Raw genomic sequence first — 17,980 nt, 5'->3', positions numbered from 1 at the left:
AATGGATAAAAGCCCCCCATCCAAACAATGACTATCATCAGTGCAGGGAAGAAAAACATTAAATTTTCATTTTTATCAGCCACAATACTGTCTTATTAATTTTATAGTACAGTACATTGATCATTGCTTTCATTTTATGGATCAATGGTCTCGTTAGGTAGTAAAATTCATGTTAAATTGCTGTTTTGGGGGTTGTTTTTAAAAGTCTGGAACGGATTAATTCGTTTTGCATTACTGTCTATGGGAGAGCACGCCTTGGTTTTGGAATGCTTTGGTTTTGGAACGGACTTTCGGAACAGATTAAGTTTGTGAACCAAGGTACCACTGTATAGCAAGTCTCACTGAAAGCCTTTCTGGCTAAAGGGTAGGGGTGTAAACGCAGAAAATAAATAAATAAATAAAATAACTTTTGCAATGCATCAGGAAGTCACATAAGGAGGAAACACTCTCTTGGGAACCTCAGCAGCAACCCGGGCGCCAGATGCTACAGTCCCGATGGCTCAAGTTCTGGACTTTGTCATCCCTGCAGCCCAGCACTGGCAGTTCTGACTGGCAGCAGCTGCCTTATATGTTGGGCAGGAGTCTAGAAAGATGAAATTCACAAATGCACCAGAGGCGAGGCCGACAAACGTGAGGATTCTGCAGACTTCTAGCTACTGGGAAAGGCCAGTTCAGTGGCAGAGCATCTGGTTTGCATGCAGAAGATTCCAGGTTCAGTCCCTGACACCTTTGGTCTGAAACCCCGGATAATTGCTGCCAGTCAGGGTGGACTATATGGAGCTTGATGGGCCAATGGTCTTGACTCAATATAAGGCAGCGTCTGATACTCCCATGTTCCCAGATGGCAGAGCGGCTGCCCCCACCAGTCCACGGGGAGCACCTCTCCATGCCCCTATTTGCCAAAAGTATTTGCAAAGCATTCGACCCTGCCCACACGCCTGGCCCAGACGGGCAAAGGGAGAGGAGCGTTCCCTTTTTGAGTCAGATTGTGGATGGCAGACAGTGCCAAAGGATTCCTAGGAATGTTTTTGCAAGCCCGCCTTGCCCCCAAGTCATGAAGCAAAGACAGGAGTTAGGGCTGGCCCCTTACGGTGCTCTGGGTGGAAAAGGCAAACCTCAGGAACTGGCGCAAGGACTAGGGATAGACGGATCTGGCAATTTCAGTTTCTCCGTTTTCCAGTCCTAAATTCAGTTCTCCACATTGCTCCACCTGCTTCCAGTTTTTTTTTTAAAAAAAAACACCTCAGGAAAAATTTTCAGCATTCACGTTTTCTCTAATATTCAGATTTTTGCAAGCAATTTCTGCTAATATAGTGCATTTCCTGGGTTACTATCAATGATACATGCACTTTCCAAGAATATACACATTTTGCTCACTTTACCAGTACAGTCAGACCTTGGAAGTTGAACGGAATCCGTTCCGGAAGTCCATTCGACTTCCAAAACGTCTGAAAACCAAATCGCGGCGTCTGGTTGGCTGCAGGAAGCTCCTGCAACCAATCAGAAGCAACGGAAGCCCTGTTGGACGTTCGGGTTCCAAAAGAACGTTCGCAAACCGGAACAATCACTTCCGGATTTGCAGCATTCGGGAGCCAAAACATCCAAGTTCAAGGGCGCTCAGGATCCAAGCTATGACTGTATTGTTTGCTCCAATTGGCAACAGGCTGAGAGAGATCCTTTTCAACTCTGCCACCTCCTGAGATCCCTTTCAATGTGATCATCGGCAGAGGCCCTTCCCCATGTGCTACCTCCAAGGGAGGTCTGGAGGGTGGCAATTTGTGCGTGGGCTTTTTAGTGGTGGCTCCCCATTTGTGGATTGCTCTTTCCAGGGAAGCATACCTGCCACCATCATAGTCAGCTTTTAGGGATGAAACTAAGACATTCTTGTCTGTCCAGGCTTTTCCTCCTTAACTTGGATGAAAACAGGTGTGATTTCTGGCCTGTTTTGTGGCAGTTATCTTTACCTGAGCGCAGGATTTGTCCTTGTTATGGTTGGATGAGCACTTTTTAGGAAATTTGCTGTGCTATATTTTCCTGATGTATTTCGAGGTTCTTTTTTTATTAATGATTGGCAAGCTGTTTCGTATTCCGTGGGCTCGTAAGTCCCTTTGAGCCACATCTTGCAGAAAGCGAGCAATAAATGCAAATAATCATGGAACCTGGAACTTTCTGAATGTAAGGCATGTTCTCTATGACTATGCTATGGGTCCATTGGTGTCAGAGACCTTATACCACAGCCAGACCACTGCTCCATGTAGCCCAGCGCTGTCTGCTCTGACTGGCAGCGTCTCCCCTAGAGAGAAGGACCTCTAGCGATGCCAAAAACCGAACCCAAGACCCTCTCCGCAGGGGCTCCTCCAAAGTGCTATATCGCCCATCATTTTCTTTGGCCTACTTTTGGCCAGAGAAAGTTGGCACAACATTTTCCACATGGTATTTATTTTTGTGACTCTTAGAAGCAAGTTACCCAGTCTTACCTTGCATCATACTCCTGTAGGCTGTGTCGGCGATGGCATAAATATGTGGGGGCATCTCGTGACGTTTCTTCCCTTTGTACATGTCGATAATCTTCTCTGAATAGATCGGCAGTTGCTTGTATGGGTTTACCACCACGCAGAAGAGACCTGAGTAAGTCTGTAAAGGGAGTAAACGTACCAACAATGTGACATGGGTTTTGTTTTTTTAGAAGCTCCCTACATTCCCTTACTGGGACACGGGTGGTCCTATGACCTAAACCACTGAGCCTAGGGCTTGCTGATTGGAAGGTCGGCGGTTTGAATCCCCGCAACAGAGTGAGCTCCCGTTGCTCGGTCCCAGCTCCTGCCAACCTAGCAGTTCGAAAGCACACCAGTGCAAGTAGATAAACAGGTACCGCTCCGGTGGGCAGGTAAATGACGTTTCCATGTGCTGCTCTGGTTTCTCCAGAAGCAGCTTAGTCATGCTGGCCACATGACCCAGAAAAACTGTCTCCGGACAAACACCAGCTCCCTCGGCCACTAAAGTGAGATGAGCGCCGCAACCCCAGAGTCGTTCATGACTGGACTTAACTGTCAAGGGTCCTTTATCTTTACTCTTAACAGTCCTTTCCTTTCCCCCACAACAGAGCTGCAGTTTTGTGAGGGGAGGTAAAGAATCGCTAGCAACATTCTCAACCAAATTACAGTACCCAGAATCCTTTGGGGGGGAAGCCATGACAGTTCAAGGGATATGAAACTGGTCTAAGTTAAGAGTGTGTGGGGTCAACCAAAATGATCAAGAGGATGGAACAACGAAGGTTGCAGTGTTGGGGGATGTTTTAGTTTAGAGGAAAGGTGTATAAGATGTAACATGACAGCAGACCCTCCAAGTGTCCCTATTTTCCAGGGACATTCCTGGATTTACAGAAGCCGTCCCAGTTTCTGATTTCACCTCAGAATGTTCGTTTTTACTTAGGACGTCCCTATTTTCATCGGAGAAATGATGGAGGGTATGGAGTTATGCAACCCCCGAGCCAAGGAGATAAGTAACTCTACAACTTTTAGGAGACATCCGAAGGCAACCCTGTTTAGGGAAGTTTCTTAATGTTTAATATCTTACTGTGTTTTTATATATGTTGGAAGCCGCCCAGTGTGGCTGCGGCAATCCAGTCAGATGGGAGGGGAAGAAGAAGAAAGAAGAAGAAGAAGAAGAAGAAGAAGAAGAAGAAGAAGAAGAAGAAGAAGAAGAAGTCCCTATTTTCGTCAGAGAAACATTGGAAGGAACGTTATAGAAATTTATAAAATTACGCATGATGCAAAGAAAAGAAAGTTTTCTCTCTCACAACACTAGGACTCAGGGGCATCCAATAATGCATAAAGTTGGAAGTTTCGGGACAGACAAAAAGTACTTTTTCACACACTTCATAGTTAAACGATGGTGGGGTTGCCATATGCCTGGGAAAACCTGATCATGTCCTCTTTTGGGGAGGCAACATGCCCATCCAGACGGATTTTTACATTTGAAAGGAAATGTCCGTTTTGGGGGGCTCAGGCTCGGCCTGCGCAGCCGCACCTACATCCACACGCCTTTTTCCACAGCTCAAGCTAGCAGCAGCTGGGGCTGTCCTATTTTTTGCTCTTCAAGATAGGGCAACCCTATTTATGGAACTCTCACCTGCAGGAGGCAACAAGGGCCACGAACCTGGCTGACTTTTAAAAAGGATTGGACAAATTTGCAGAGAATAAGCAATCGGTGGCTGGTAGCCAGTTTGGCTAAACTTTGCCTCTGCCAACAGAGGTCTGATGCTTCTGAATAGCAGTTGTTGGAAACCACAGGAGGGGAGACTTCATCTTGTGTTCGAATCCTGCATGTGGGTTTCCCACGGGCATCTGCTTGGCCAGTGTGGGAAGAGGATGCTGGAACAGATGGACCATTGGCCTGATCCAGGAGACCTCTCCATGTGTGTGTATTTGACTGAGTTGACAGTCTCATTGTCGCCCACTTACTGCATTTCAGTCAGCAAAGGACTCTTGCAGCTAAATAAACCTCTTTCATTTTTTTCGTATCGCAGCAATTATGCACAGCGGCAAACAACTTGACACCTGCACCTACAAGAAATAGGGGTAGCCAAGCAGTGGCCCCTCCAAAGGTTCTTGGGCTCAAACTCCCAGCAGCTCCAGCCAGCAGTGTCAATGGTCAGGGATAATGGGAACCGTAGCCTAACAATATCTAGAGTGCACAGGGTAGCCAACAATGCTGAAGAACATAACAAAGGCCTGTCCCGTTCCCCTCAACGGCCAACCATTCAGGCAGAATGTGAGGGCTACAGTTCTCTTTTCCCATGGCTCCATTTAGACACCTTGCTCTCTGGGAATTTGTCTGATCCCCCTACTAAAACAGGCTGCCGCCATCACTATTTCTTGTGGCAGTGAGTTCCACAGTTCAACTACATGAAGCGGTGTCTGTCCTGAATTTCCTATCGTGCAGCTTCGTTGGAGGAGCCCAGTGGGTTCCAGAGAGGGAGTTCTATCACGTCTTTCTCCCACAGTAGAATTTTACCATCACACATGTCAGGAACAACACAGGTCTGTGTTTCAACGTGGGACGCTTAAGATCATTGTCAACAGTAAGAGCACGGATACTATTCTAGGATAACCATGCAGGTTTTTTATTATGCACTACTTCACACATTTTTTTCAGGGGTGACCTCTTCTTCCCCCCGCCCCCATCTTCCTCCCTTCTCTCTCTCTTCTTCCCCAAGCATCTGTGCAAAATTTGGGATCAAGGCACCTGGTTCATGCACCCACTGAGGGCATTTCTGCAACAACTCCAGTTCTCTCCACCGCCACCCCCAGTTTTCTAATCTCTTATTAAAGCTCCCAAGTATGTAATTATACAAAAACCATCCGAGGCTGACCTTTTAAATCAACTCACTATGTCCTTGAGCACAGATTTGAAGCCTGGGGTTTCCCTTTCTTGACCATATTAGGAGACGGCCCAAACTTTTCACACAAACTAAACACTTTATATGGCATGAAAGCAAATGCAGAAATATCTGTTGGCAGCGCTGAGGACCAGAACAGCTCAGATGCCCTGGGCTGAACTGCATAGGTTCAGTAAGTCCGTAGCAACTCATTCTTCAGGGCTCTGTTTTGGCTCTGAAGGGGGGTTTGCTTTTTTTTTTTCTTTTCTCCAGAAGAGCAGAGTACATCCTACCTTCAAGGACTGTCAGCCTACGCTGGGCCTGTTTACAGAATCAATCCAGCCTGGGCAGTTGTCACAGCTAAATCCACAATGGCAGGTGATGAGGGCTTTAGCTCACCTTACTTGCAAGCATCCCAGAAATATCTTGCTGGCTGCTCCAACTACACTAGACAGACCTCTTGGTCCAATCCACAGCGGGTTGGACTAGATGATCCTCAGGTCTCTTCCAACTCTACAATTCTATGATAGTTGGATACTCCCATTCTATGTGTATATTCTGTGTGTATAATAATAAAGACAGCATCTTAAAAAGCAGAGACATCACCTTGCCGACAAAGGTCCATATAGTTAAAGCTATGGTTTTCCCAGTAGTGATGTATGGAAGTGAGAGCTGGACCATAAAGAAGGCTGATCACTAGAGAATTGATGCTTTTGAATTATGGTGCTGGAGGAGACTCTTGAGAGTCCCATGGACTGCAAGAAGATCAAACCGATCCATTCTTAAGGAAACCAGCCCTGAGTGCTCACTGGAAGGACAGATCCTGAAGCTGAGGCTGCAATACTTTGGCCACCTCATGAGAAGAGAAGACTCCCTGGAAAAGACCCTCATGTTGGGAAAGATGGAGGGCACAAGGAGAAGGGGACGACAGAGGACGAGATGGCTGGACAGTGTTCTCGAAGCTACCAGCACGAGTCTGACCAAACTGCAGGAGGCAGTGGAAGACAGGAGTGCCTGGAGTGCTCTGGTCCATGGGGTCACAAAGAGTCAGACACGACTAAACAACTAAACAACAACAAATTGTTATTATTATTGCACAGCCTCAGTCTGGCCTCAGGTACAGTTTTAGCACTGAAACATACTTGTTTGCCCTGCCTGGTGACCTTAACAGGGAGAGAGACAGGGTTGCACAGTGGCTGTTGACACCATTGAACATTGCAGGTTTTGAGTGCTCTGTCTGTGTGTGTGTGTGTGTGTGTGTGTGTCTAATTTAACTGCTTTGCTGTTTGCCGCCCGGATAGGTGTTTAATTAATAAATAAATCAAAACCCAACAGCTCCCAGTCACCAACTGAAAGGCAAAAGCCTTTGGATCCAATTCAAGGTGCTCACTTTAGTATTTAGAGCCCTATATGGCTCAGGCACCAAATATGTGAAACAGCACTCCCTTCTCTACAGACCCTCTTGGGTGCTAGTACCGATCAAGTGGTACTTCCACCGGCCTCCGAAGCTCAGAGTGGGGTGGCCTGGGGACAGTCAATTCTCTGTGGCAGCCCCTAAGATATGACAGCCATCTTCAAATACCTCAAGAGCCGTCACACAGAAGAGGGGGAAAGTTTTGTTTTCTCCTTCTCTGAAGGGTAGGACTCGAACCAATGACTTCAAATTATGAGGAAGGAGATTCCGACTCAACATCAGGAAGAACTTTCTGACAGTAAGAAATGTCCGACAGTGGAACTATCTCCTTCAGGAGGTTGTGGGCTCTCCTTCCTTAGAGGACTTCAAGAAGAGGTTGGAGGGCCATCTGTCATGGATGCTTTGGTTTAAATTCCTGCATTGCAGGGGGTTGGACTGGATGACCCTTGGGATCCCTTCAAACCCTACGAACCCTAAGGCCTTCTCGGTGGTGGCACCCGTCCTGTGGAACGCCCTCCCACCAGATGTCAAAGAGAACAACAACTACCAAACTTTTAGAAGACATCTGAAGGCAGCCCTCTTTAGGGAAGCTTTTAATGTTTGATGGATTACTGTATTTTAATATTTGGTTAGAAGCCGCCCAGAGTGGCTGGGCAGGCCCAGCCAGATGGGCAGGGTATAAATAATATATTATTATTATTATTACGATTCTAGGATTCTATTATTGTAAGCTGTAGGTTCCCTCCCCAGAGAGGTCCTCCTGGCACCTTCACTACACATCTTCTGGGTGAAGACACACCTCTTTTTGACACTCGAGATCTGTATTTTCAGGACCCACCTCACCGTTATGATTTAAAGCTGTTTTAAACTGTTTCAGATACCGTGCTGTGATGTTGTGACCTGCCTCAGGGCGAGTGACAAATCGCCACCACAGTAGGTGGCGCATGGATCAAATGCAGACTTACGTAAATGAGGCCAGAGAAGTATCTCTCTCTGAGGTTGTGCAGGACGGAGGCTTCGTTGAGGCAGGTCAGCTCGGCCATGTCTTCCACCTTGGAGAATTTGGGGGGGTTCATCTTCTGAATGTCGTCCTTGCTGCAAGTCACCTTCTTCCCATTCTCCGCTAGCTCCACCAGCACCTCGTCCCCTTTCTCCTCCTTGATGCTGGCCGCCTCGAAGCCATGCTTCTCGGATGGGATCCACACGAGCTTTTTGGCCGACCAGTCCGCCTGCGCCACCGTGCTGTTAAGGATGTTCTTGTCCACAAAGAGGAACTTCTCGTCATCGCTCAGCTGGCCTTTCTGTGCCATTTTGACTTAATGGGCACCTGAGAGAAATAGTTAAAAAAAAAAGTTTTAAAATTATTGTTGTTGTTGTTGTTGTTGTTGTTGTTGTTGTTGTTATTATTATTATTATTTGAATTTATATACAGTGGTACGTCAGGTTAAGTACTTAGTTTGTTCCGGAGGTCTGTTCTTAACCTGAAACTGTTCTTAACCTGAAGCACTACTTTAGCTAATGGGGCCTCCTGCTGCGCCACCGGAGCACAATTTCTGTTCTCATCCTGAAGCAAAGTTCTTAACCTGAAGCACTATTTCTGGGTTAGCGGAGTGTGCAACCTGAAGCATATGTAACCTGAAGCGTATGTAACCCGAGGCACTACTGTACTGCCCTATAACTGGGGGGGGTCTCAGGGCAGTTCACAGAATAAAATCAAGATATAAAACCACAAAATACATAATGAAAATAAAAACGACAACCCAATAGCCCCCCCCCGAATAAAATATTTTTAAAAGGGCATAGGATGTAAATCGGATCAACCAAAGGCCTGGTTAAAAAGGAATGTTTTTGCCTGGGGCCTAAAGGTGTATAATGAAGGCACCAGGTGAACTTCCCTGGGGAGAGCATTCCACAGTAGGGGAGCCACTGCAGAGAAGGCCCCGTTCTCATGTTGCCACCCTCCGGACCTCTCGAGTAGGAGACACACGAAGGAGGACCTCAGAAGATGATCTCAAGGGCTGGGTAGGTTCATATGGGAAGAGGCGGTCCTTGAGGTATGGCGGTCCTGAGCCGTTTAAGGCTTTATAGGTCAAAACCAGTACTTTGAATTGGGCCCAGAAACTAATTGGTAGCCAGTGCAGTCGGACCAGGATCGGTGTAATATGCTCAAACCGCCTTGCTCCGGCAACAAAAAATAATTTTGCACAACTTAGTTCACCAACCTGGTGCACCCTCCAAGTGCTTATGACTACAACTCCTATACTGTAGCTGGGATGGCTCAATTGGCAGAGCATGAGTCTCTTAATCTCAGGGTCGTGGGTTTGAACCCTGTGTTGGGCAAAAGATTCCTGCATTACGGGGGGGTGGTCTAGATGACTCTGGTGGTCCCTTCCAATTCTATAATATTCTTCTTTTATGTTTATTAAGTGTTTGGGGGAAAACCTGATAAACTTTTCAGCCCATTGGGACTGAAAACAATCACAATGAACTATGGAGGAGCATTAAGCTATTTTACATGGAATAGCCTACCCATTTCAAACCATTCAATCTCTCCAAAGCTTTCTGTGTATTTGTGAGTTTGGTTCTCCCTGTACAAGAGGAAAAGGTTGCCAAGAGGCAACAGAAGGATAATGGGTCGAATTTCTCTTTGGCGGCACGTAAATGAGACGTCTGTTTTTCTGCTGGTCCAACAGTTCAAACACCGGCAGGCCCATCTTAAGTCTTTATGAGATACCCGCTTCTTTTTGAGACAGCAACACATTGTTGAGAGGGAGGGTGTCTTGTGCGATGTGGCCTTCACAGCCACGAGCGCCGCTTCAGCATGTTTTTAAATTTATTTGCTTTATTAATTAAATCTGCAGCCTGCGCTTGGGGTTTTCTCTTTTGAAAGTGGGACCTACGCCACACAAACTGTCGCCGAACGGAGTGGGAGGGGGGATGGCCGAAAGAGATCGCCCGGCCGCCTTCCTTTTAAGATGACGGAGCTTCAAAGGCAAACCCAGATCCCCGTAACTAAAGAGTCCAAGTCGTTTGCAAAGCTCACTGGATCTGTTTGCAAGAGGTCCACGTAGGCTACCATATATGGGCATGTTCTGCTCATTACTAGCCGATCGGCCAAAAAAGAAAAAAAGGAAATCCAACGATAACAAGTTCAAAACAAATACCTTTTAGGGAATAACGAAGTCCTTTGCCATGTCGGACAATTAAAAAAATGGTACCGTTCGTGTCTGAGACAGCATGGCTGATGAGCCTAATCAGACAAGTCGATATTTTGAGGAGGACAGGACCTGAGGGGGCCACCGTCAAGAAGACACTGGGAATTAACGCGTCTCTCAAAACCTCAACTTGCATGTTTGGTGCCAAGTTAGCGAAAGAGAGGTGTTTTTTGGACGGATGGTTTTTGCCCTCAGAGTTTTTTCATGTTCTTTCTCTCACAGATCTGTCCTCCCTTGCAGGGTGGGTGTTGCTAGCCGCTTCAAGCAAGCACCCAGAGGTGGGGGGCGCTCCTGAGGCAAATTTGCATATGCTAAGGTATGCTAATTTGCCTCTGGGCAAATTAAGATGGCAGGCAGCTGGGGTCTTGCCAGCTTTGCAAGTGCACCCGGCCGCCCTGTAAACAAAGTAATAAAAAAAAAGAGAGAGAGTTTTTACAAAAGAGAGGGGAAAGAGGAGGAGAACATGCCTCTGAGGTACTCCCTGACAATGCTCCTGCTCTGAGGCACTGCTTAATAAAGGGCACATCGGCCATTATGCAACGTATTTAAAGGAATATCCTATAATTTGAATAGTTATGGTTTCCCCAGTCCAAAGGATCCTGGGAACTGTAGTTTGTTGTGGGTGCTGAGAGTTGATCGGAGGCCCCTATTCCATACATATCCCAGCTACAAATCCCACAGTGTTTTCACAATTAATCCCTCTTCAAGGGGAACCAGGGAACTGTAGCATTGTGGGAAGAATAGGAATCTCCCGCCAATTCTCAGCGCCCTTAACAAACTACAGCTCCCAGGTTTCTTTGTGGGAAGCCATGACAGTTAAAGGGGCATCACAGAGCTTCAAATGTGGATGTGGCGGAGGATTATACAAAATGAATCTTTTAGGTGTGCTTCAGGTGCTACACTTTTCAAGTGTTCAACCTAAAAAAAAATTAATGAATGATGGAGAAAAACACACACCAGTTTGTTTCCGGCCCAATCCAAGGTGCTCACATTAGTGTTTAAAGCCCCAAGCAGCTCAGGCCCTGAATACCTGAAAGACATACCCGCCAACATTTCTCTGATGAAAATAGGGACGTCCCATTCCCTAATGATAATTTATACCCTGCACATCTTAATGGGTTGCCCCAAGCCACTCTGGGCAGCTTCAAACATATGTAAAGCATAAAACATAAACAACAACAACAGCTTCCCTAAACAGGGCTGCCTTCAGACAGCTTGGGGGTTAGATAACTCCACACCCTCCAACATTTCTCCAATGAAAATAGGGACATCCTAAGGAAAAGCGGGACATTTTGGGATCAAATCAGAAACCGGGACGGCTTCTCTAAATCAGGGGTGTCCCTGGGAAATAGGGATACTTGGAGGGTCTGCCTGAAAGACCACCTCCTTCCTTACAGACACCTGAAATGTATATTTTTAAGACTTTATCTGATTTCAGTCTCGCATTTTTACATTGCTGTAACCTGACTGTGGAGGAGGACAATGATGATGATGAAGATGATGATGACAAGAATATAGCCACAGAGCCAAGAGGGAGACCAGAGTTCAAATCCCCACTCAGCCATGAAGCTCCCTGGGTGACCAGTCACCGTGCCTCTCAGCCTGTCCTGCCTCACAGGGTTGCTGTCGGGGTTATATGAGGAGGGGGAGAATCAATAGGCCATCTTGAGCACCCCCTTGAGCAAAAGGAGAGCCATCAATGCAGTAAATATGTAACAAAAAGTGGCTGCAGCTTCTTGTCAATGGGGACCTCAGCTGCAAGCCCCGCTGTGGCCATGTAACAGCGTGTGGAATCGCTCTTGTGTGGAGCGCATAGGAGGCTTGTGAGAATCATCTGCCACGACCCCCAATTGCTGTTGCTTTCCTTTACTGCCATCTACTGACTTTCCCCTTCCTTTGATTTGAAGCCTTAATACTTTCCTTTGCCTTATTTGTCCTTCTGAGGATGAAACAAAACAAACCAGTAACCAAATGTCACCAGGAAAAAAAAGGACGCCCTTGGAGCTCCTTCTGGACAGATCTGACTTTTTAACCTTTTAAAAACCAAAAGAAAAAAGAAAAAAAAACAGGTTTTTGCTTGACTATGACCATCTCTCCTGTAAGGCAGGGCCTTATCATGCATGATAACGAAGGGATGGATGGGGTGGGGGGAGAGAAAGCCAATTCAGTTTACATTGAAAGGCGACCTTAACAAATGCACATTTTCCTAAACCAAATGCAAACCGAGGGACAGCCACCAATCAAAACCCTCACCCTTCTGAGTTTTGCAGTGCAGTCTTCCAACCAAGCAGTGTTAGGATAAAGTATGCACATATTAGTAAATATTATGCGTATATTTGTCAACGCTGCATGCAAGAAATGTGTTTATTCTGAAAAATCAGCACTAAAACGCTGAGGTTTTTTATTTTTTTAGGCAGCAAATTGTTGCAGAGGCACAGAAAACTGAATTTAGGGGGGAAATGAGAAACTAAGAAAACTGAAAATTGATAGATACTCTCATGCCTGCTGACAGCCTTCCCCAACTTGTTGCCTGCCAGATTTTATTGGACTCCAACTCCCACCGGTCCCAGCCTTTATGTCCGATGGTTAAGGAGGCTGGGAGTTGTAGTCCAACAACCTCTGAAGAGCGACAGGTCAAGGAAAAGCTGGTATTTATGCTGCAATCCAAGATCAAACGAGTAGATGGCTTGAATACATTTGCACTAAGATCGCCGATTCATTAGGGGAATTTGAACCATCTGTGGGACTCATTCATCACTGTAATAACTGGCAACAAATCCTTTCTCATGTCAGTAGCTTGTTAAAAGGCAATTTGCCAAGATGAAAAATGTCAAAATTCAGTTACTTGCCATGAATGATTTCTCAGCATATATTTTCTTTTTAACAAAGCTGCAGCAGAATCTCTGCTTCTTAAAGCCTCGTATAACATAATTAACTCTGCAAAGATTTTCATTCTTAACCCTGTCCCTATACATGAAAGGCACACTTTACACACCTTGCCTCTGAGTGGTTTTGGTAAGAACAATTACTTAGCCATTTAAGAATATTACACCCTTCCTCCTTACAAATTGCATTTTAAAAACAAAACAAAACCCACCCTAAAAAAAGCAGTAGCAAATCTCCAGGAAGCTCAGCACACTGGGAATCCCACCTGCTAAAGCAAGTTCTATATGCCAAGCCATGGTGATTTCTACATCTGCCCCAAAGGAAACTTCCTAACTGCATCTTACAAAGAGGAGCAATTAATTTCAGGCTGATAGCAGGGCTGGCTTTGAACTCACAGCAGCGCTGGCTTAAGCAGGAGAATTCATTTGCTGTCAAAAAGAGTACTTACAGGGGTCCAATTGGGAAAGCAGAAAATGTCTTGGGAGAGTCCGGAACTGATACTGCTAACAGCTGGGGCAGACCAAGGCTGCTCTCCCTTTGCAACCTCCCTATATAGAGGTGGACTGACTCCCATGGGGAGGGTCCCCAGAGACCGCCCCCTGCTGGAAAACCCTGGCACTACCTGGGGGGCCCTAACAAATAAAGAAACTGTCTGTACATTCTCAGGTTCAGTTTTCAGCTGCGGCTAAAACAGATCTCACTACCACCTCCCGATAAATTGGGGTTTCTGTCTTTTGTTCGTCATGGCTTGCGGGAGAGGTTTGTGTGATGTCTCAGAAATTATCAGACTCCTCTCTCACGCTCACTTTTTAATAAGCCATTTCCCAGAAATAATGGAGGGGGGGTTATTTGGTCTGCAAAGCAGCAATATGACCCTTCTTAACCCCTTCTTGATTTCTCATGTCTCTGGGTTTACAGCAAAAGTGGGAGAGAGGGAGACAGAAAGAGAAGCATCAGTTAGGAAGGATTAAGAGTGGAGACTCCCAAATTTCCCCCCTTGCCATAAAAACAGTGTTATCTCTCATCGGCCTTTTGATGCTCTAAACATAAGAGCAAAATATGCTCATTTCCATGAGAAGGGTCTCTTCCATGGAAGTGGGAGCGGGAGACGAAAGGTCCCTCTTGCCAAGCCAAGCCAAGCCCTGGAAGGAGAGGTCTCCCCGCATCTCCCACGTGTTTATGTAACATTTGGGAACCTTGGGCCGTTTTAAGCCCGGTCTGTCTCTGGGGAGCGAAAGGGTCGTTTTTTTCCCAGCTCCTGCCCCAACCAGCTCTCCGCCGAAGCGGCTGTTTTGCAGGGAATCCCAGCCTCCTGAGAAAGTACTGCACATAATTTATATATATAAATACCTCCCTCTGTCCTTAAATGGGAAAAGATAACTGTTAAATGGCTTGTGGCATTGGAGTGTGGGGGGAGCAGGGGGGGAAGAGGGAGGGAGGGAGGATGGAATGGGTGCCTCCGGTGTTGTGGAAAGAAGAAGAGGCAGGCAGGACCAGCTGGCAGAGGAGGAATGAAGGACAGAGGTGCCTGCAGCCAGCTTTGGGGAGAGAGGAATCTGGTCCTCATCAAGGCCGGCAGAAGTTTCAAAAACAAAACAAAATTCTATGCATTCAGACTTCCAAACTCTCTCTCCCTCTCTCTGTGCGTCTCCCTTGCCTGGGCCTGGGCTTCTCAGACATCCCAAAAAGGGAACGCGAGGATCCTCCAGGAATTCCCATCAACATACCGGATACAAAATGCCCCACATGCAGCAGCAGCCTAAATAAGGAGCCCCATGTCAAAAGCAGAGGACCGATGGACCGGGGTGGGCGGGCAAGGAGATGCAAAGTGCTTTGCAGGAACCAAAGGTGGAGGAGTTCTTGAGACGCAGCAAGGCTTGCTAACTTCTGCAGGAAGGTGCCGTGGACCACCAGGCCAGGACTGCGTCTACACTGAACAGAAGCAGTCCCTGAGTTTTCACAGCAAAGGATCTTTCCCAAGTCCTACCTGTAGGTAATTCCTTGATCCATCTGGGACAAGTCACTTGATCTATACTCACCTGGGCCCAAAGAAACACAACCGCCACCCTTCTCATCCCCGTTTGACCCTGAACTTCTTCTCAACGTCACCACAGCGATCCTTTATTTAATAGCACAGCAATGTTATCGATAACCGGCATGGTCCTGTGTCTTTGCTTTTCTGTTAATGCCTTTGCAAAATGCTTGTTTTGAAACTCTGCACAAAAAGTATTTTTGAAAGAGTCCATCTAGCTCAGTACTGTCCACACGGACTGGCAGCAGCTCTCCAGGCAGAGAATCTGAGCCTCAGCTGGAGAGATCAGGGAATGAAGTTGGTGCCTTCGGCATGCAAAGCTCTGACACTCTGACACTCCCTCCCAAAATCAAGGAAGATTCTAGTCTTCCTTGTGCAGACTTAAATAGAGCAGAGTTAAATAGGAATACAGTGGTACCTCGGGTTAAGAACTTAATTCGTTCCAGAGGTCCGTTCTTAATCTGAAACTGTTCTTAACCTGAGGTACCACTTTAGCTAATGGGGCCTCCCGCTACTGCCATGCCACCGGAGCACGATTTCTGTTCTCATCCTGAAGCAAAGTTCTTAACCCGAGGTCTATTTCTGGATTAGCGGAGTCTGTAACCTGAAGCGTCTGTAACCCGAGGTACCACTGTATAGGAGGAGCTATCTTTCACCAAGTTGGAAAATAGAATCATAGAGTTGGAAGGGAACCCTGAGGGTCATCTAGTCCAACCCCCTGCAATGCAGGAATCACGACTAAAGAATCCATGACAGATAGCTATCCAACCTCTGCTTAAATACCACCAAGGGACGAGAGCCCACCACCTCCTGTCAAACGGCTCTTACTGTCAGAAAGATGTTTAGTCGGAACCTCTTTCTTGCAACTTGAATCCATTGTTTTTTCGGGTCCTACCCTGGTCCAGAGCGACCAGGGTTACATAGACCTGGATTGGCAATATGGTGCCTAGAGACACCACCAAGTGTTCCCAGGGCCCCTTCCCCTCTACACATACACACGCTGAAATTAGGCATGGGATAAAAGCCTTCCATTGTCTCCAACTCAAGGCTTTTCTCAAGCCTAACTGATGCGGAGAGGTGAGACTGGCCTTCCTGCAATTCTCGCATTTCGCCTATGCTTTCCAAGTAGCTCATTCCCCCTCCCAACCTTAGGGTTTTGAAAACCACTTTTTCCAAACTCAATAGCTGGCCAGGGATGGAGTGTGAGCATGTACATGCAGGGTTGCTGCACATGGACAATGCCCATAACACTCCCTTTGGTTTTCAGGTTTGTTCATGGGCCCCGCAAAAGGTTGAAGACCCCTAGTCCACACTGACCCACTTCAAGTCTCCGGGTTTTCAGACTGAGGTTTTTCCCTGGAGATGCCAGGGCTCTGGAGCCGATGTTCTCTGCTACTGAGCTATGGGCCATTCCGTTCCGTGGTGCTACCCTCAACGATGGCTAATGGAAGGTCCTTCCCAAGGCCAGAGAGCTCTGCTGTCCTAGTCTTCTCTTCCTAAAAGATGCCAGGTGTTTGGAGGTGATGGACATCACTGCTAAGACACACTGCCAGGAAGGATGTACGAAACTGGGCTGGGAGGAATCATAGAATTGATTGGAAGGGTCATCTGGTTCAACACTCTACAATGCAGGAATATGCAGGTGGCCCATATGGGAATCGAACCCGTGACCTTGGGGTTATCAGCACCACGCTTTCACCAACTGAGCTAACTGGCTCCACACTGCATCTTCTGAAGCAGTTTTGGATGTCGCAAAAGCCCAGAACTGCAAAGAGAAACGAGGGACTCAAAAAACAACCCTCCATTTATGCAAACTAGGAGAAAGCACCTTCTGGCCAAGTTTTCAAGTTATTGCTTTGTAAAGCTGAATGCCCCCTTCGAAAAAGCACGCAACCCGACTGTAGCAACCACCTTAAAAAAAGGCTCTGTGGTGCTCTCCCTGGAAGAGTTATAAAGCTTGTTTCGTAACTATCTGCACCTCTCAATGGTCGTAGCTTAAAAAGGAGTGGAAATTCTTTCCCATTCTCTGCGTTCATGTACATCCAGAGGCTGCTGGCAGACAAGTGCGCCTAACAGAACAAAGAGTGGCAGATGATTTATAGGGCGATAGGAAGCTGAGCTGGAAAGCTTGAGGACGATTCGTTGCAGGGTAGCGGCTGAGGGCATGCAGGTCCACAATGAAAGAGAAGCAGAGCGCAAGTGCGCTAAATAAAAAACAAGGCATCCAGCCACAGCCTGGAAGCTGAACTCACTTACCTGCGTGTGGACCGTCTAGTTGATGCTGGAGTCTACGGGACTAGGACAGCTTCAGGTTTAAGTCGGGCAGCTTAGGGAGATGGCGAGCTGTGCCATCAGAGCAGAACACCAAGCAGAGCCGAGTAGCAATTGCCAAGGTCAAGCGATTCCGCCCTCAGATGCCAGCTCTGTTCAGATGGGCAGCTGAAAAGTGCGGCTGGGCGATTTGAAAGCATCACGTGTCAATGCTTGACTGAGGCTTGCTGCTGCTAACGGGGTCCGAAATCTCTCAGAAGAGGGCCTCTCGCTGCTGGCATCAGAGGGGAAACCCCTTGCCCAGTTCTACAGACAAGATGGTGCAGAGAACAGGCTGGTGGTGTTCCTCCTCACCATGTCTGCACAGATCCTAGATGGTGGGTGGGCCGTACAAGGGGCTTCTGTAGACCAGTGTTCTTCAACAGATGCTGTTGGACTAAACCAGGCATAGGCAAACCCTCCAGATGTTTGGGACTACAATTCCCATCATCCCTAGCTAACAGGACCAGTGGTCAGGGATGATGGGAACTGTTGTCCCAAACATCTGGAGGGCTGGAGTTTGCCTATGCCTGGACTAAACCAAAAGTATTGTTCTGCTTCCCTTTGGGCCACATCAGTCTTGTCATCTGGGCAGCCCAGGACCTCCAAACACACTGCCCAGGCTTGCACCCTGGGGAGGTCACTTCGGTGCTGCTAACACAGCAGTTTGACTTCACCCCCGGAGGTGCACTCCGTTGTCTCTCAAGACAGACAGATGCCAACAGCAATTCCCATCATCCCCA

At 47.1% G+C, this 17,980-nt stretch overlaps 1 protein-coding gene across 5 annotated transcripts in view; it reads right to left on the bottom strand.

The window, feature by feature from the left end:
• The window catches only part of MYH11 (myosin heavy chain 11), a 95,200-nt gene extending 77,898 nt beyond the window's left edge, over positions 1 to 17,302 (bottom strand). For 3 of the 5 annotated variants that reach the window (XM_053363988.1, XM_053363991.1, XM_053363992.1), the window contains exons 1-3: positions 13,344 to 13,466; positions 7,760 to 8,121; positions 2,478 to 2,634 (exon numbers count right to left, since the gene is read on the bottom strand). In XM_053363988.1, coding sequence (XP_053219963.1) covers positions 2,478 to 2,634; positions 7,760 to 8,104 — 502 coding nt within the window. In that variant the 5' untranslated portion in view covers positions 8,105 to 8,121; positions 13,344 to 13,466. Of the gene's footprint in view, positions 1 to 2,477; positions 2,635 to 7,759; positions 8,122 to 9,958; positions 10,053 to 13,343; positions 13,467 to 17,183 lie in introns of those variants that run through there. The other 2 variants (XM_053363989.1, XM_053363990.1) reach the window with 2 other exon arrangements.
• Between the last annotated feature and the right edge of the window lie 678 nt (positions 17,303 to 17,980).

Source organism: Podarcis raffonei, chromosome 14 (genome assembly GCF_027172205.1).
Source record: "Podarcis raffonei isolate rPodRaf1 chromosome 14, rPodRaf1.pri, whole genome shotgun sequence".
Lineage (NCBI taxonomy): Eukaryota > Metazoa > Chordata > Lepidosauria > Squamata > Lacertidae > Podarcis > Podarcis raffonei.
The sequence above is the reverse complement of the archived record's forward strand: the minus strand, read 5'-3'. Positions and strand labels throughout refer to the sequence as shown.